This window comes from Cupressus sempervirens, chromosome 10, assembly GCF_028749045.1.
Source record: "Cupressus sempervirens isolate cs-2001-9-10 chromosome 10, ASM2874904v1, whole genome shotgun sequence".
Taxonomy (NCBI): Eukaryota; Viridiplantae; Streptophyta; class Pinopsida; order Cupressales; family Cupressaceae; genus Cupressus; species Cupressus sempervirens.
The window spans coordinates 365,528,339-365,546,756 of record NC_143127.1 but is presented as its reverse complement, the minus strand read 5'-3'; the positions used below and the strand labels follow the sequence as shown (position 1 = coordinate 365,546,756).

The 18,418-nt window shown below is 31.2% G+C and overlaps 1 protein-coding gene across 1 annotated transcript in view; it reads left to right on the top strand.

Moving 5' to 3' along the window:
- Positions 1–3,926, top strand: part of GDPD6 (PLC-like phosphodiesterases superfamily protein) — a 108,763-nt gene extending 104,837 nt beyond the window's left edge. The window contains exon 8 of the mRNA XM_089807663.1: positions 3,287–3,926. Coding sequence (XP_089663789.1) covers positions 3,287–3,529 — 243 coding nt within the window. The 3' untranslated portion in view covers positions 3,530–3,926. The remainder of the gene's footprint in view (positions 1–3,286) is intronic.
- Positions 3,927–18,418: the final 14,492 nt, after the last annotated feature.

The window sequence follows — 18,418 nt, the reverse complement described above, 5'->3', positions numbered from 1 at the left end:
TATCAACCATATAACAATTATGATTTGCTAAATGACATTTAGATGGGGACAAATTCATGTAATTTGATTTATGAAGAGTAAATTAAGCTCCATTCTTGACACGTAGTATACATTGATAAAAATCAACATTTTCCCTCCAAAGGACATTTCCTTTATGGACTACAATACACTCCCCACTACTTAAGATCACTGAATATTTAAAAGAATTACAAAAAGGTGGTAAAGTGACATAATGTTTTTGAATCTATGTACCAAGCAAATGACTTGGGCTGACCTATTTGTCTTTTGGCGATGGAAGTATAGACAACTAAATTATCTTCTGTAAGCTTTGCACTATGAGCTCTATGCCAAGGCCTTTCCTAGTTTGCTTTCTGATCAACCGACATTAATATAGCACTTCTTCATATGATTCAACTTACCATAGTAATGACATGTGATGTTCTTCAGATTCTTTGTTGCATCCTCAGTGTTGCCTTTTCTTTTGTGATCATTTGTCCTTGTGCTTGTAGCTGACCACAAAAAAATTCTCTACACCATCTCACTAACAGTATTGAACTCTCTTTCATTTGACCTCCTGTAAGAACCCATGGCACAGCTCTTTAAACTTTTTATGTGATTACCACCATGCTCTCTTCCATTTTTATCCAATTGCTGACAACTGATCCTTGATGTCGTTGATATTGAGTAAATGCTCTTGCAAAATAGTATTCTCATCCATCTTGATAAAAAACAATGTAATCTTCAGAAATGATGCTCTGTCCTTGTCTGAAGTCTCACCCAAAAATTTCAAATACCTCTAAATATTCCTAGTCTAGACTTCAAATAGTATTTCATTTGTCATGGACAACTTAATCAACATTTACCTTCGAGCATGATGTTGGGTAATGAGGCTTTTTGTATTGTTCTCCTCTCCATTAATTTGGAATCCCAAAGCAAGATAAAACATCTTTTTTGGTTCGAATTTAAGAACAGAAAAATGCAAGTACATAAAATTTGCACCCTAGCAGCAAATACTTTTGCAAAAATACAATGGTAGACCTCCTGTAACATTCAGAATTGATAATTATTGGCTAAAAATAAACTCACAACTAGTAACAGAACTTTGAAAATCATGATGTGACCTTAGGATGCAAAAAGTGGTTGTTTCTTTTAATAAGTCCTCATAATTATAGGCTTTTTGTGTGCAATTTTGAGTAGAAAAATGCACTCAATTTATAGGTGCTAAACTCATGCATATTTTTGATAAAGTTTTATCCATGACCTTTGATAAAAAGTAAAACCTCCCCATGTGACTCCAAATAAGTATGGTCACAATTTTTTATTATTTTCTGGGCATGATTTTGTATGTGTTTGACGTATGATGTGATTTGCAGTATTGTATGTTCATACAAATCCCTCGTTTCACTTACCGTGCTACGCTGGCAACCAATTGATCTGCCTTACTAGCAGCAATTCCTAGGGCTTGATGCTCTCCTAGACGCCATGGCTTTAGCTAAGCTTTGATACAATATAATGGAAGTCGGCACATACAGATAACCAAGATGTTGCATTAAATAGAAATGAAGAGAAAGCCTTCTATCAAAGTTTACAAGCATGAGAATCAACCGACATTATAAATGTGGGATAAATAAAAGGGAAATAAAACATAAAGTATATCCTAAAGTTAGACGATTTATTGAATCCTGTGTCTAGTAACTAATTGATCATTTCTATTTAATATTTCCTTTAACACCAATCAATGACCTTGATTCATTTCTTTAGCAAAGACATACAGCCTTTTGCTCTTTTGTTTTAAGGAAAAACTCCATTGTCAATGATTTGATATCCTAGCTACCTTCTATGTTAAAATCACACTCAACTCCTCATGCCACTGCTTGAGAGTCATACTACTAACTGCTATTCTTCCATATCTTGCCCATCTTCTATCATAATTTTGATTCCTTGGAAACATGCCATCCCTTCCCAGCTGATTTTTCTTGAATAACCCTCTTATAACTAAAATCTCAAAGTTTACTTCTCACAGGATTGATCCAAATTTGTTTTCAATTATCCATGAAATAGTGGAGGCCATCAAAAGAAAATATTTGAAAGAAGCATGCAAACACAATCCTATTTTCGAAAGAAGAAAAAAGAAGCAAGAGAGTATTGAAGCGATGAACAGCTGCCTGACTTGATAGTCTCAAAATTATCATAGACATTCATAAGCACACCCTTCAAGCTATCAGCTCCTTGTTCCTATGGCAAAATGCATGCTATCGTATAGTTGAAGTAATAAAAGAGCAAGCTATACTATCCCAAGCATCAATACTATTAAGTTGATTGCTTCAACAACCCCGTTATGAATGAGAAATGAGAATAAATTTCAGGCAGCTCCTGTTCATCCACAAATTACACTTTATCATGGAAAGCAGCATCAATGAATAAAAATTGTCTCCAACAACATCCACATGGTTGCCAGTTATCGCTATTTAATAATTTATAACAGATAGTTATTTTGAGGCCCTTTGGCTACTAATCTGTGTGTTTATATTTCTTATCCTTATAGTCTTTTATGTGTTGGATCTATGATATTTTCCTAATTTTGAAAAAACTGTATTTTTTTCCATGACTGGCTGCTCGAGCTATATCTATTTTTAATTTTTTTGTTTTTTAAGTAATAATTGTCATCTGGAAAACTTCAAGTTATCTTTCTAAATCAGCTGTTTGTAGTATTTCAAAGGATGGTCAAATTCTAAATCTGGACTCTCCATTGTAATTACGTTAAGTTTACATCTATAAACATACTTTTGTATTTATCAAAAAAGCTAATGAAGCTTTTCTTTTTCTTCTTCAATTTATACCCTTTTGTATTTTATTCAAGGATGTTCTTAATCCCATTTAAAATCTAGCTAAAATTCAGCACCATTGGACCTTATTCAGCAGACACTTGTTTAAAGCCCGCACTTAAATTTATTTGATTTTGGAGTAATACACAAGTTGATGCCAACTAATTGTTTTGAATTATGTGCAAGTGCTTCTTAAAATGCTTTTTTTTTTTCTTATGAAAAGAATGACCGTGTTTTGCGATTGGCACACATGCATTTGTTTTGATCCTACAAGTTTATTTCATACTCTTAACATTATTTGATTTGGCATTGCAATTATTTTGGCCAAGTCAACAATGAAGATAATGCCAGAGAAAACAGAGAGCACTTGTTAAAGATTTGTATCTAAACAAAATTTAAATCTTTAGTGTTATATTTACCATATCATTGATGCTGTCTAACTGAAAGCCTTTTTATATCAGGTTCATCCCTACACCTTCAGGAACGAGAACACATTTTTGCATTTCAATTTTCATCAAGACCCCTATGCAGAGTATGCATATTGGCTTAAAGTGATTGGAGTAGATGGGCTTTTTACAGATTTTACTGGAAGTTTGCATACTTATCAAGAGTGGACTTCTCCAACAGACTCTAAGAAGAATGGCACAGCTTTGGATTTGTTGCATAAGATTGCTGGCATGATAAAGTCATTCAGAAAAACATAATCATGATTGTATTAACTTACTGAATTGAAGGTAAATTAAAAATTAGAATCTCCTTTATTTCTAAATACAATGTTCTTGTACTCCTGAGGTTAGGCACTGGACTTCAATTTGAAGTCACAATTGGTTTGCCCTTATAAAATATTTGTTTTCACCGATTGTGTCATTCAAAGAAAAATAATCATATGATTGTATTTAGCTTATTGAACTGAAGCTATTTCAAAAAAGGTTAGGCATTGGACTTCAATTTGAAGCCCCAACTGGTTTTTCCCTTAAAAAATATGTAATTTCACCAATTGTTTCATTCAGAGAAACATAGTCATGATTGTATTTAGCTCATTGAACCGAAGCTTTTTCAAAAATAATAAAGTTAGAAATCTCATGTCTAAAATTCTAAATACATCATTTTGATACTTCTGAGGTTAGTCATTTGACTTCAATAGTAAATCTCAATTGGATTTATCCCTCATCAAGTGCAGTATCATAGCATTTGATGTCAGCTAAAATAACATCTATGCTTATCAATGAAATGTCATGCTTATTAAGTTATTAGAAATTTAGAACTATATTAAAGCTCTCTAAAGGAAGTATTCGAAATAAATAATATGGCTTGTGTGCAAATAGAATTTTACATACATTCCTCTGTCATAATATACACGCCAAACTTAAAAACTCTGTATTTCATTATCATTGTTATGGTATCTGAGAAAATAGAAAAGAAGTACACGAAGTTGCTTCAGTCATTAAAATTCCTGAAAATAAGTCTTTATATTTTCTTCATCTTATGGGTGCTTCAGAGATCAAACAAGATGTGAGAAACTGGACATGTAAATTATGATAGTAGCATAAGCACTGAATATGATTATTAAATGACAACCTTGCATAAGTTAATGCTTAAGGTGAAAACACCACCTGAATCTTAATAGAAGGATAATGGCCATGATAACTTTATAATGACAGTATCTTGGATAGTAGAACAAATAATGGCCATGATAACCTTATAATGACATTATCTTGGATAGTAGAACAAACCAGGAGGTACCGGGATCAGTACCGGTAGGGAAACTGTACAGGGCCAGGTGCCTGAAGGCAGTACATCAAATGCTCCATATCAATGGGAGGATGGATATTATTTACAAACATTAGCTGCAGAAAGGCTTTTAAGATATGATGTCTCCAATATGATTTCAATAAGTTGTCAAAGCAAACATAGACCACAAAACTCAATCAGTGGAAATATAAGAATGGATTGATCCATAATTAAGCCTATGGTTGTGAGTGATATATTCGTACAGGTACCCAAAAACAGACTAATTGATGGGATTATAGGATGTTGCATGTATTGAGGGTTCATACTAACTTATAATCCCTTGTTACAACGTGGTTCTATACTCTCCACAGGAGAACTTTGAAAAATGTATTGGAAGTTGGATTGATATTTTTACCTAATTATCTAAAAAAGGCACTGGATGTTGAATTCATCTCTTTATTTCTCAAATAGAAACTTATTTGAACCTTGATTTTTTTCTAATGCTTGGGCTTATGATAACTGAAGTAAATGTTTGGCACTATTGAACAAATTACAGTTTGAATAAATGCCAAGGATGATAGATTTTATGTACAACTGACCTCTCTGATAGCTTAGGTTTGGATTCCAATCAAGATTGGGACACTTGTGCACTGCAAGAAGGGTTCCATGTGTTTTCTTTTTCATTTGATTATTTTTCCGAGTTTACTATATTTAAATGGTCCTTAAAATGAAGATTTTCAAACCTTGGTGCAAACCATGTGAGATGGCAAAGCATGATTTGAAGGTGAGTAGATGAACAATGAGAAAATTTTAGAGGATTTGCTGGAAAATCTGCTATTGAATTTAATGCAGTGTTTGAAGTTTTTGGATGGGAAGAACAAGAGTATCTCATATCCTGGATTTGGCCTAAGAACCAAAATTGTTAATACAATTTAGTAATTTACAGTACCAAAGAGGCTTCCTTGCACAAGCAGATTGGTTTTCACCGTGAGATGGCTTTATATCGTTTTATAATACAAGGAATAACAAACTGTGGTTTGAAAATAAAGTTATAAAAAACAATGACCTGTTTTATCAAGGTTTTTCTGTAAAATCTGCTGCTGGTTTCAAATCAGTGCTTTAAGCTTTTGGGTGAGAAGAACAACAATACTTGCATAAGCAGATTGATTTCTACAATGAGACAGCTCTGGAATTTCTCTAAGGGGAAGTTGCAGCTAGTAGATTTAAAAGAAACCTATAAAAATAGATATTTGCAGTGACTTTGGAAACATGCCAGTTTTTTCTGCTTTATACAGTGAAAATGGGAACATTACCTGTTCCAGATTGAAATTTAATTTTAAGGTGGATTTTATAAATCAGTGGCTTAAGCTTTTGGGTGAGAAGAACAACAATACTTGCATAAGCAGATTGATTTCTACAATGAGACAGCTCTGGAATTTTTTTAAGGGGAAGTTACAGCTAGTAGATTTAAAAGAAACCAATAAAAATAAAAATTTGCAGTGACTTTGGAAACATGCCAGTTTTTTCTGCTTTATACAGTGAAAATGGGAACATTACCTGTTCCAGATTGAAATTTAATTTAAAGGTGCGTCTTTTAAGGAAAACAAAATGAATCGAATCCAATATGGAACCTTGCTGATTCACTTCAATCTTATTGGTATCTTGATAAAAATATATTTTACAGGGGGTAAATATAATTATATTTTGTTCATCTTTCAGGGTTGTATTGAGCTCCTATAGTGTTTCCATGGTAGAGTTATACAGTGTATAAAGTGTTATTGAACATCTAGTTATGATGATACCACTTTTCTAGGATTTTCTTATTTACACCTAGCAAGTTTACTTAAGTTTTTTTCATGTTTTAGCCTCACCTCATGTGATTGAGACATGTCTCCTCATTACTTGAGACACCTAGTGAATTTATACTTGACACGTGCTCACACATTTGACTGCATCTTTGGAGAGCTGGTTAGCGTTTTACTCCTACCAAGTCACCTCCTCATCATTGTCTACATATGCAAGGTGGTTGATCATTGTATTATACATTCTTCATTATGTATATGATAAACATACTAGGGTGTACATCTTTGTTCATTTGTGGAAGGTTGTCAAATTATGCTCTCTCATCTTAAGCTCATTTCCAATAGTTATGTCTGTCTTAGTATAATAAATAGCTTATATATATATTATGTCGAGAGTAATCGTTCTCGAGGCGCCTATTTTTATTTAATCCCAAGTTTATTTTATAATTGGGATTTATGAAAAAAAATAGGCGCCTCGAGAACGATTACTCTCGGCGTAATATATATATATATATATATATATATATATATATATATATATATATAAGCTAGTAGCAGTCGCGGCGCAACAGATAAATTATTTTTTAATTTTTCTTTTTTTGATATGGTTAGTATTGATTTTTTTCTTTCTTTTTAAATTTAGTTGTATAAACTTACTATAAAATTGTAGTCATATAAACTTAGTATAAAATCATTCTTCAACATTTTTTTTTAAAATTCTATATATATTGTTTATTTGCATCACTTTGATTCAATCTTATTTTAAGGATATTATTAGGTAAATTGTTATATTTAAGAGTAGAGTTATGGTTATGGTTAGGGTTAGAAATAGGGTTAGGGTTAGCATTAAGATTTAAATTAGGGTTAGGGTTACAATTAGAGCTAGAGTTAGGGTCAGGATTAGAGTTACAATTAGAGTTAGAGTTATGGTTAGGGCTAGGGCAAGGGCTATTTTAGGATTATGACTATTTTTAGGGTTAGAGTTAGGGTTAGGTTTAGAATTAGAGTTTTGAATCAGGGTTAAGGTTAGAGTTAGGGTTAAGGTTTTAATCAAGACTAAAGTAAAGGTTAGGGTTAGCATTAAGATTTAAATTAGGGTTAGGGTTAGGGTTAGGATTTTAATTGGAATTAGGGTTAGGGTTACAATTAGAGCCAGAGTTAGGGTCAGGATTAGAGTTACAAATAGAGTTAGAGTTGTGGTTAGGGTTATTTTAGGATTATGACTATTGTTAGGGTTAGAGTTAGGGTTAGGTTTAGAATTAGAGTTTTGAATTAGGGTTAAGGTTAGAGTTAGGGTTAGGATTTTTGTCAAGATTAAAGTAAGGGTTAAGGTTAAAGTTAGAGTTTTGAGTTAGGGTTAAGGTTAGAGTTAGAGTTTTGAGTCAGGGTTAAGGTTAGAGTTAGGGTTTTAGTGAAGATTAAACAAAGGGATACGGTTAGGATTAGAGTCTAATTATGGTAGAGTTAGATTTATAGTTAGAGTTAGAGTTAGGGGTATGATTGGGTTAAGGATTAGGGTCAGTGTTAGTGTTAGGGTTAGAATTAGAGTTAGGGTCAGGGTTGGAGATAGGCGTATAGAAAGGGTTAGGGTTAGAGTTAGCTTTAGGGTTAAAATAATTTTTAGGGGTAGAGTTAAAGTTCAATTATGGTAGAGTTAGATTTAGGACCACAATTAGAGGTAGAGGTAGGCTTATAGTTAGGGTTAGGGTTAGGGTTGGAGTTACAAAGACATTTAATATTATGATTAGGGTTAAAATAATTGCTAGGGTTAGAGTTAAAGTCCAATTATGGTAGAGTTAGATTTAGGGCTACAATTAGAGGTAGGGGGATGGTTACAGTCAGGGTTAGGGTTAGGGTTAGAGTTTCAAAAAGATTAAATATTATGATTAGGGTTAATGTTAGAGTTAGGGTTAATGTTAGAGTTTTGAGTCAACTTTAAGGATAGATTTAGGGTTAGGGCTAGGGCTAATATTAAAGTACAATTATGGTAGAGTTAGATTCGCGGTTAGAGTTTGGGGTACGGTAGGGTTTCGGTTATGGTTATGATTATGGTTGGAGTTAGAGAAAGGGGTAGAGAAAGGATTAGATTTAGGGTTATGGTTAGTGTTAGTTTTACATATTGAGTTAGGGATATGTATAGAGTTACATCAGGGTTAAGGTTAAGGTACGAGTTTGAGTCAAGGTTAAGTTTAGAGTTAAGGTTAGGGTTAGGGTTAGGGTTTCAGTCAGCATTAAAGTTAGGGTTAGGGTTAGGGTTATATTATAATTATGGTAGAGTTATATTTAGAGTTAGAGTTAGGGGTAGGGGTAGGGTTAGTGTTTGTGTTAGGATTAGAGTTAGGGTTAAGGTTAGGGTTAGGATTGGGGTTAGGGTTAGGGTTAGGGTTAGAGATAGGATCAAGGTTAAGTTTAGCATTACAATTAGGGTTAGAGATAAGGGTACATAAAAGGTTAGGGTAGGGGTTAGGGTTAGGATTAGGTTTATGGTTAGAATCTGAGCTAGGGTTATAGTTTGAGTTAGGGGTAGACAAAGCATTAGAATTATGGTTAGGATTAGAGTTAGGGGAGAAGTAGGACCACGGTCAAAGTTATGGTTATTGTTATGTTTAGAATTACATTTAGGAGGGTAGCTCGTTCTCCTTACACATGCCTATTAGCATAATAGAACAATATAAGGATTAAAATTTTCCTTATGTAGTTTTATAACTTTATTAGTTACATTTATAAATATACAATTAATTAATGTTAATTATGCTTAGCATGAATAGTGTACAATGAAGGAGTACTAAACATTATTGAGGTAATGATTACACTTAAAATGAGTATAAAATGAATATTATGCTTTAGAGTGGGTTAATAGTTAGAAATAACACATCAATTTTATACATAATTTAATGATCAACATATTAATGATATATCTCATGTAAAAGCTTTAATAATACAAAAACAAAGGTCAACAAAAAGCATTTCAAATATTTGGAAGTATAGTTCAGAAGAATTTGAGATAAAATTTTAAATCGTTTATTTATTATTTCGATACATAGATGGAAGGAGAACAATATCTCCTAGTACAATTATCTGGATAAAGTAATAAGTGAAGATTTGAAAAATGTGAAATCATCATATGGACCATGTGTATAGCTCTCCATAATGATGTAAGTACATCACATATTCTTCAGATATTAAAATTGTATTACGACCTTTGTTTGTAATATGATCATCATAGACCTCTTTCATCATGGATGGAAACACATCTACTTTTGCAGATGTGTTGCGTACATATTTGGCAACATCTTCCATCTCCATTATCTCTATCTCTTGTACATGATCAATAGATAAAGCTGCATTCTGAAGTGCTTCTACCATAGTTGTACAACACTGTTTAATTATGCGTGCACACTTCTGAAACTCTGTCTCAAAAAAATGATTTGACTATACAGAAGAAGTGGGGCTAATGTCGACAACGCTTGATTGTCTATTAGAGGCTTCCATGCCTGAAAAAATTGAATCTGCAAGCCATCGTCATGAGAACAAACTTCAACTTTCATCCCGTTATTGAAGTTCATGTTTTATTTATACCTTCAGCATTAACAGAATAAAAAAACCTTTAGCATTAACACAATAAAAAAATGAGTATTTCATTATTTCCTTATAAACATATAAATCAATCATCAATACAAAGTTAAATATTTGTAAAATGTTCATAATAAAATGAATGGTTACATAAATATAAACAAAGTAATATTTGTTATTCTATGAAGTATTTACATTCTAATGTGTCAGTATAAAGATTAATGCCTAAAATTTAATATTTATTCTTTTAAAATTGCATATAAAAAAGAAACATAAATTAAAATAAATATATGGTTATGCAACAAAATTAAAAGTATAAGTCTCGTTTTTCTTATTTAAAAATAAATAAATTGGTATTTTAATAAAATATTTGGAAAATGGTGGCATTGCCATCCACTTTTCAAATGTTAATATGTAAAGATTAATTTTAATCTAAATGTAAATTACAAAACTGTTATAATTGAAATAGTAATCTAATTCAGAATGATACTCTAAATCAATATACTACTCTTAATGAAAACATTAGAAATATGTTGAGATATAGTTAACATTATAATAAATTGCTTACTATTATAATATTTAAAAAATGGCGGCATTGCCTTCCATTCTTTAAAGATTGATGCCTAAAAGTTAATATTTATTATTTAAAAATTGCATGAAAAAAATAAGCATAAATTAAAATAAAATATATGGCTACTCTAATTTTCAAGTAACAAAATTAAAATTATAAAATTAAGTTTTTATATTTAAAAATAAATAAATTGGCATTTTAATAAAATATTTGAAAAATGGCGGCATTGCCATCCACTTTTCAAATATTAATATGTTATGATTAATTATAATCTAAATGTAAAGTACAAAACTATTTTAAGCAAAATAGTAATCTAATTTAGAATATTAATATACTAATCTTAATAAAAAATTATTATAAATCAAACTACTTTTGTAAATGAAAATAGTAATCATTAAATTTATAAATCACTTTTTTTAAAAATAAAATATATTGATATGGCGGCATTGCCATCCATATGAAATATTATGGAAAATAAATACAAGATTAATCTAAAAAATACATTGAAAAATATGAAAAACAATAATGCATGAAACATGCAAATGTAATTTTGTATAGAACTATGTAAAAATTAAGAAATGTCATATAACAAATAAATTACAACTAAATGTAAATAGTGTAACTACTATTCTAAATGGAGATAATAATCAAAATGCAAAATAAAACTTAATAGGGAAAAAAAAATTAACAAAAAACTTACTTTGCTTTTTGGATCTCCTTGTTGATCTTCAAATGTAAAATGCTTTTCTAAATGATGTATCTCCCTTTCTTCTTCCCAAAAAAGTTTGCTCTACCTCTCAAGAGCAATGAAAGCTTTACTCAAACCCTGTCTTCTGCAAATCTGTTCTTCTACGAATGAAGAGCAAAAATGAGAGGATATGAGTGTTTTATAATCAGAGAAAAAACTCTTCATCTCCCACGAAGAAACTATTCAATTTCCACTAAAGGAACTCTTCAAATTCCACATCTCCACTCCTCTACTCCTCTACAAAATTCAAATTAATTACTAAAAAACGCCAATAAGACAATATTGCACAACGAAATTTAAAAAAAACAGTGTGTCTACATGTCGTTATCTGTTTTTTTCAAAAAATAAAATTAAAAATAAAATACATTAACCTGCCACGTTATCTGTTTCGTTGAAAAAAAAATATTAAAAAATAAAATAAAATGGGGTGACAGGCCATCACCCCCGCCACCCCATGGGGTGTTGTTTTATGTGGCAGTAAGATTGCCTGTCAGCGGCAGTTACTGCCACCCCTGACATGCTGTTAGCGGCAGCGCCACTGACATGCATGTCAGGAGCGGCAGTAACTGCCGTTGACAGGTAGTCTTACTGCCTTACTCCGTAGCCCATAGCCGGCATTTTCTTTTTTATTGATATTGTAACTGTCGTGCTGTGGCTGTAGAGAACGCCTCTCGGCGTAAATACAAACAAAAAACGAATATCAATCCACGCCTTCGAATTATTGAGATATAATAGCCTCAACTAATTTTGCTTCAACAAAAAATTTCTAAAATTTTTAGCCATTCAACATAACAATTTTCATGCTTTTCACATATCCTTTCTCCATTTGTAGGAACATGCATTGGCTCATTGCATGTAATAAATATGGACAATAAAAATAAGACAAACTCTAATCAACAATTTTAATGAACACTCTGTTTATATGCATTTCCTTCAATATTATTTTGGCATTTTCACATTCCAATGTAAAACAAGCCATGGGGTTTGTGTAGTCAAACCTGTCTAGATTGTGGCATGTATTTCTTCAATTCACTCCATGGAACACTTACATTGTAGAAACATAAGATTTAGGTGGCTATTTATTGCTTTCTTTTTTGCTTCATATTGCTCTATGAACACTATAGGATTGGCAATAGAGTTTGGGTTTTGTAAATTCTTATAAGGGGAAGAGATCACAATTTTAATAATATTATATTATTTTTTTATCAAAGAATATTATACCAATACTAAAATGTATGTACCTATGAAGCTTGTTATATTGAGCACTTCTAGTTTTAGAAGTTGTGTGTAGTTCCTTAAAAATGTCTCCACTACTAAGAATCAACATGTCTTCAACTATGATAAAAAATAGTTAAATAAAATATAGCATCATCTCTTTAGAGTGGTCACAACTTCCAGTCCTAAACCATTGGATCCAAGATAATAGGATAGGATTATATTTGTAAAATTGTTTTTTTTTTATAAATAAAATGGAAGAGGATAGAAAATCAAAAAATCACAGGCATATAAATGTTTAATTGTATTTGAATTCACCATGATTTTTACACTAATCACATGCTCTTAAACTATTTCTTATACTAACTTTTAAATTTCTCTACTTCACCCAACAACTATTTATAAGAAATATAAAACTTTGAAGGTTAAACTACTTTAGTTTGTTTATCAACAAATTAACTTGCTAATTATTAAACTAGCTAAAATATATAATTACAAATAGATGATATTATTTGTATGGATGTGATATTATAAATGAACATAAATATTCTTGAAAATAAGGTTTTAGATTTTGGGATGATGAAAAATTTAAATGATAGGAGGATTATAGGGTGATGTTTGATTTTTTGTCAAAATATTATAGTTGTCTACCTATCACAAATTTGAACATTAAAACTACAAACCTTAGCTAGAATTGTTCCAAACACTAGAGTAGGGGATATATGCATAATCTAAAAGCAAATGATTTTTTTGAAGATGTGTGAGATCTAAAAATGAAGATACACTTGGACCAATTGATGTCGATTATGAGTTGGAGAGTGAGCTCCTTCCTCTATTCAAAATAGGGAACCATTAATATTCCTCTTGGTAGATTAGAATGCCTTCACAATTTCAAGATTTTTTTGCATGTAAAATATTCCCAATTTTGATGAATGGTTGACCTTTGTAACACGCCCATTCAAGATAAGCAACAAGTTTGAGTTTTCCCATTTGAGTGGCAAGCCATCGAAGTATTGAGTGCTTGAAATTGGTCATAGAGTGATTAGGTCATGGGTGCTCAAAGTTTATATGCATTCTGCACATCACTGAGAATTGTTCATAATTTTCAAGAGGATTATGAATATATACCATTTGACTTTGCTTGTAAAGAAAAATAATCCATTGATTCAAATCCAATAAGTACAAATAGGAAAAATTGATTTAAATTAATAAGTTACTTATACTGAATGGATTTTGATCATTTTCATGTACATGAACCATTCCCAAGGTTTTTTTAGTTTCTCGTGAATATAAAGCATATTTCTAAGATCTATTGAAGAGAATTAATTAAAGAGATCTCAAAATTCTATTGCTTGCTAGATTCTACCATTTAGTTGCCATTAGTTTATATACCAATACAAACACTTTACAAAGTTAAGTGGTTAGAAGCTAATACAATAGTGTTATCAAAGGTCAAGTTTTTCCTAAGCTAAGAGCCCTTATATTGCACCAGTAGTCCAAAACAAAGGATGAATCTTATAGTATTTTCATTGATTATATGTACCTAACAAGCTTATCATTAAAAAATAAATCATATGATTATTATTAAAGTAATGCTCATTACATGTAGCAAAGTACCTTTAATGAAAGATCTCAAATTAGGTTACTAGAATTTAGATAATTTTCTTCAAACTTTGTGATTTTCTAACCATATTTGAGGAGTCAATGGAAAGTTATATTGTCTAAGTTATTGTATTATTTGTTGCAACATCTAAGTCTTTGTGCCTAGTATTTTGGCTAACGAGAATTTATATGCTAAAGCCTTTTGAGTGTGATTTTTTGGCATCACTATAACATTTAAGTTGTAACATTTTTGTTGAAGGGATGCATAAATGTCCATGCAAAACAAAGGTGAGATGTATAATGGATTAATGGTCATATCATTCAAAAATTTACAATTTTTTAATTAGTTTAGTAGGTTTCAAAATGAGTCAATGTCCAAATCATTCAAGATTTTACAATTTTATAAGTCCAATAGATTTCTATCAACTAGGAGAAATAACATTTGAAATTTATCAAGGTCATTGTCAATTCTAAGTCATATGCTACAATCTTTCTAATGGGGTTGCCACATTTTAAGCACTCATGAATATGATATTTAGTAGATTCCTATATAAAACTTGACCCATAACGAGTAAGAGAAGATATTAATAGTGAATAGTAAGTTGAATTCAAGAAAATTAATAGGGAAATTTTTCAAGCAAAACTAAACTAGGTTTGAATTGCATTTATGTAATTAAAGTTGATCAACCATACACCTACTATTTCAACTTCAAGTTGTTGAAAATAAAGAATTGAAATTGTATGGTTTAATTTCTCCTTCTAACTCTTGGATAATACTTCTAGATCTAAAGAAGAATGCTCCAACATTACTAACAACTATAAATAAAAGAGAGTGAGTGATCATTTGGGCACAATGCAAGATTTGGGTACTGTAATTGAGGAAAAAAGATAATACATTTTTGCATGGTTTATAGAGGCTTCATAGAATAGTTAAGGAGAAATATTATTTTATCTTCTTTTTTACTTGGTTTTCTTGAATAAAATCATGGTAAACACACAATTACCACTACCAAACCAATTTTTCTTCTCATTTGGTTCACAAGGAAGACTTTTTGAGATTGTTGAATATTTTATATCTAGCATTTATTTATTTTTAAAAATTTCAGCAATATTCATCCCTCATCAATGTTGTTGTTTATTAAAGTAGGTAGATAAGTAAAAAAATTAGTTGTGAAACTTAGACTTGCTACATTGAGATTTTATGGTTTATGTTGGTACTAAAGAAATTTGATCTGCGTGAGTTATGGAAGTACATCAAAGAATGAAGAACACATTGACACTTATAGTAGATGTCATATGAAATGACATGATAGAAAATCAACAATGGTTGGTCCAACAACAATATATGACGAGGCAACAAATGACAATAGTGTATGACAAGGAAACAAATCAAAATAATACATGAACAATTGTTTATGAAGAAATTGAAAAAAGAGGAAAGTGCTAGAAAAGTAAGGACTTTTCTAAAAAACCCATTTGAAGAAAATAAGAAGAGAAACCTCATTTAAAATAGAAACAAAAAGTGAAATTAAAACTCGTGTCGAACAAATCAATGTGAAATTATTGGATTTATAGATAGTACAAATGAAAGCATACAACAAATTAATGAGGCAAATCCATGCTCTTGTATGTGGCATGACCCTAAGATTTTTTTTGTGAGACATGGATAATATAAAACTATGTCCAATGTGGAATAAGTTTCATTATATCCACATACTATTGATCTTGTTGCAAGATTTTGGCTCAAACAACACACTCAAAACTTTGACTTTGATAAGTAGTTCATTTAAATTCACAATGCTAGATAGGTCCTATTGGAAGAGCTAATATGGTTTTAGATGAACTAGCTAAATTAGTCAAACCTAAGAGTGGTGTTTTAAGGTTTCCTTGCCTTGTTGAAAGGGAAAAGTTCTTCTAGATGTTCATCACTACATAGGCTACATTAAACTAGTAGAAGTAGGCACAATAGCATGGAATTCCATCAAGAATAAATGATAGAAGATTAAGGTTGCATCAATTTAAATATTTTTCGTGTAATGTGGATGCAAATGTGTACATTGTACAACTTATTAAATAAGATATTTTCCATGTTGAAATGTGATTAAAGCTTCTTGATCAATATGTAAAATTGTTAGGAGATGTGTGACTAATCATATGTGACTTCCATATGATGGATTAATTAGAATTATAATGAAATGTTGATTATTTTTCCTCAATGAGTATTAAAGTATTCCTTGTGTGGTAATGGATGATTTTTTGTGATGTATATATTAGATTTAGCTTGGATGTTTGTAATGTGCTTATGATAAGTATTATTTACTCTCATGTCTATGATAATAAGATCATGTATTGTATTCTTCATGTAATAGGATATGACTCTAAATAGTAGCAAATGGTTGGGTGTGACTTAGTCCACCTATGATGCTTATTCATTTTGTGTGGTCTTGAGACTATGAATCATTAGCTTAGTGTTTTCAAAGTGAATTTTACAGTTCTTAAATCACCATTGATCTTGTTATTTTATTTTTTGTCACTAGTTATAGTGTCACTTTGATGTGAATTACGTAACTACATGCATGGTCGATACAGTGTATGGACATGAAGTGCCCTTTCTAGTGTTTTTCACCTATTGATTATCTATATTTATTATATTTATATGCATTTGTTCTTTGTGAGACTCCTTGTTGGAGGAATTTTCTTTTATGCTTCTATTGTTCCTAGTCTAATGTTAGAAGAGATTGAGATCTTGTTGGGCATAATTGGGCATTATGTGTTTGGTTATAGTTGTAAGTGGGAGATGACAACCCTTGTGAGGGACTCATGTATACCTTGTTGGTCATGAAATCATAGTCAAATTGGACTGAGTAACCTTTGGTTTGCAATAGAAGCTATAGTTGAGCCCTCAATAGTAGATAAAATATATTTTTTCTCCTATATCTTATGTTCATATGACAAGCTATGTGGCCCTTTTTATAGAAGTAAAGGTCGTTGAGCCTTCCCAGTGTAGGCACTCCTAGTTGTAATGGGTAGTTTTTTGCATGCATGCATGTAATTACCTCTTCTTTGGACTTAACATCTTGAAGAGAAGTGAATATTGTAAGGGAATTCTCAATGTTATGGAATCATGGTTGATAAAGTGAGACCCTTCATGGAATAGAGTCACTCTATTTATTTTTTTTGCCTTGGTTTTAGAAGAGACCTTAGACAGAACCATTTTGTGTTTGGCTATCTCATGACATTGTAGAGTTATTAGTGTGTTTTCCTTTCTTGGTAGAGATTTGATGCAAGGGCACTTAGGAACAAGCAAACTATTTGGAACAACAAGCAAACCATGGAGAACATGAAGGAATGCAATCTAATGGTTGTCAGAGGTCCAAAGAGGTCAAAGTGATCCTAAACGATGCAAATCATATCAACTATGATGTATTGGCCCCTATAATGGTTTAAATACCATGAAATGGCTTTGAATGAAATAATATCCTTGAAAGGATTAAATAAATGTAATTTGGACCATTAGTGTCCCAATGTATCTAGGAGGAGTTAGGAGATTAGTAGGGTTTTACATAAGTTTAAATAAGTCTCCTAAGTGTTGGAAACACCTTAGTGAGAAAATTTCATAAGTTATAGTTCATTCTAATAGTTTAAAACTTTAAATGTTCAAGGCATGATGACTAGTAGTCATTTAGGAGGGAAATCGAGTTTGAATTGTTAAATCACTTAACTAATACCTCAAACTAGTTGGAAGAGGTTGGGGAAGTTAATATTTGATCTTTATTTGTTTTTGAGACTCCATTGTAAGGGCAAGAAAGTTTGGAGTGTACGAAAAACTCAAAGATTTAATGAAAATCAGTTTTGGATCAGCATTTTCATTGTTTTAAGCATTGATGTTCTTTTTTTTGGTTTGAGATCCATCATAAAATAGATTTGGAAGTTTAAGTAAGTTATTGGAGGACATTTTTAGAGGTTTTATAGGGTTTGAGAATCATTTTACATGATTGTACTTTCACGATCAGCAAAGTAGTTTGAATTTATGAGTTTTCCTTTCATTGTTTTGAAGCTTTCTTGGTAACTAACACCCATCCCATGGACTCAAAGGCCTAGAATCCATGGAATGATGTATACTAACCTTTTATCATATGAATCTAACTTGACACATGCAGAAAATTGATTGAGAGTGTAATCACAGGGCTGTAATAAGGTGTTTTCCCATTGAAAATGATGGCACAAGTGTAGTAGAAGGAGTTTGGGATGAATGACGTGGTCTTTTATGATTGGAATAGTTTTATATGGTTGATTTAATGGTGAATAAATCACCAATTGATCTTGGAAAGGTTTGGAAAGGTGAGATTGG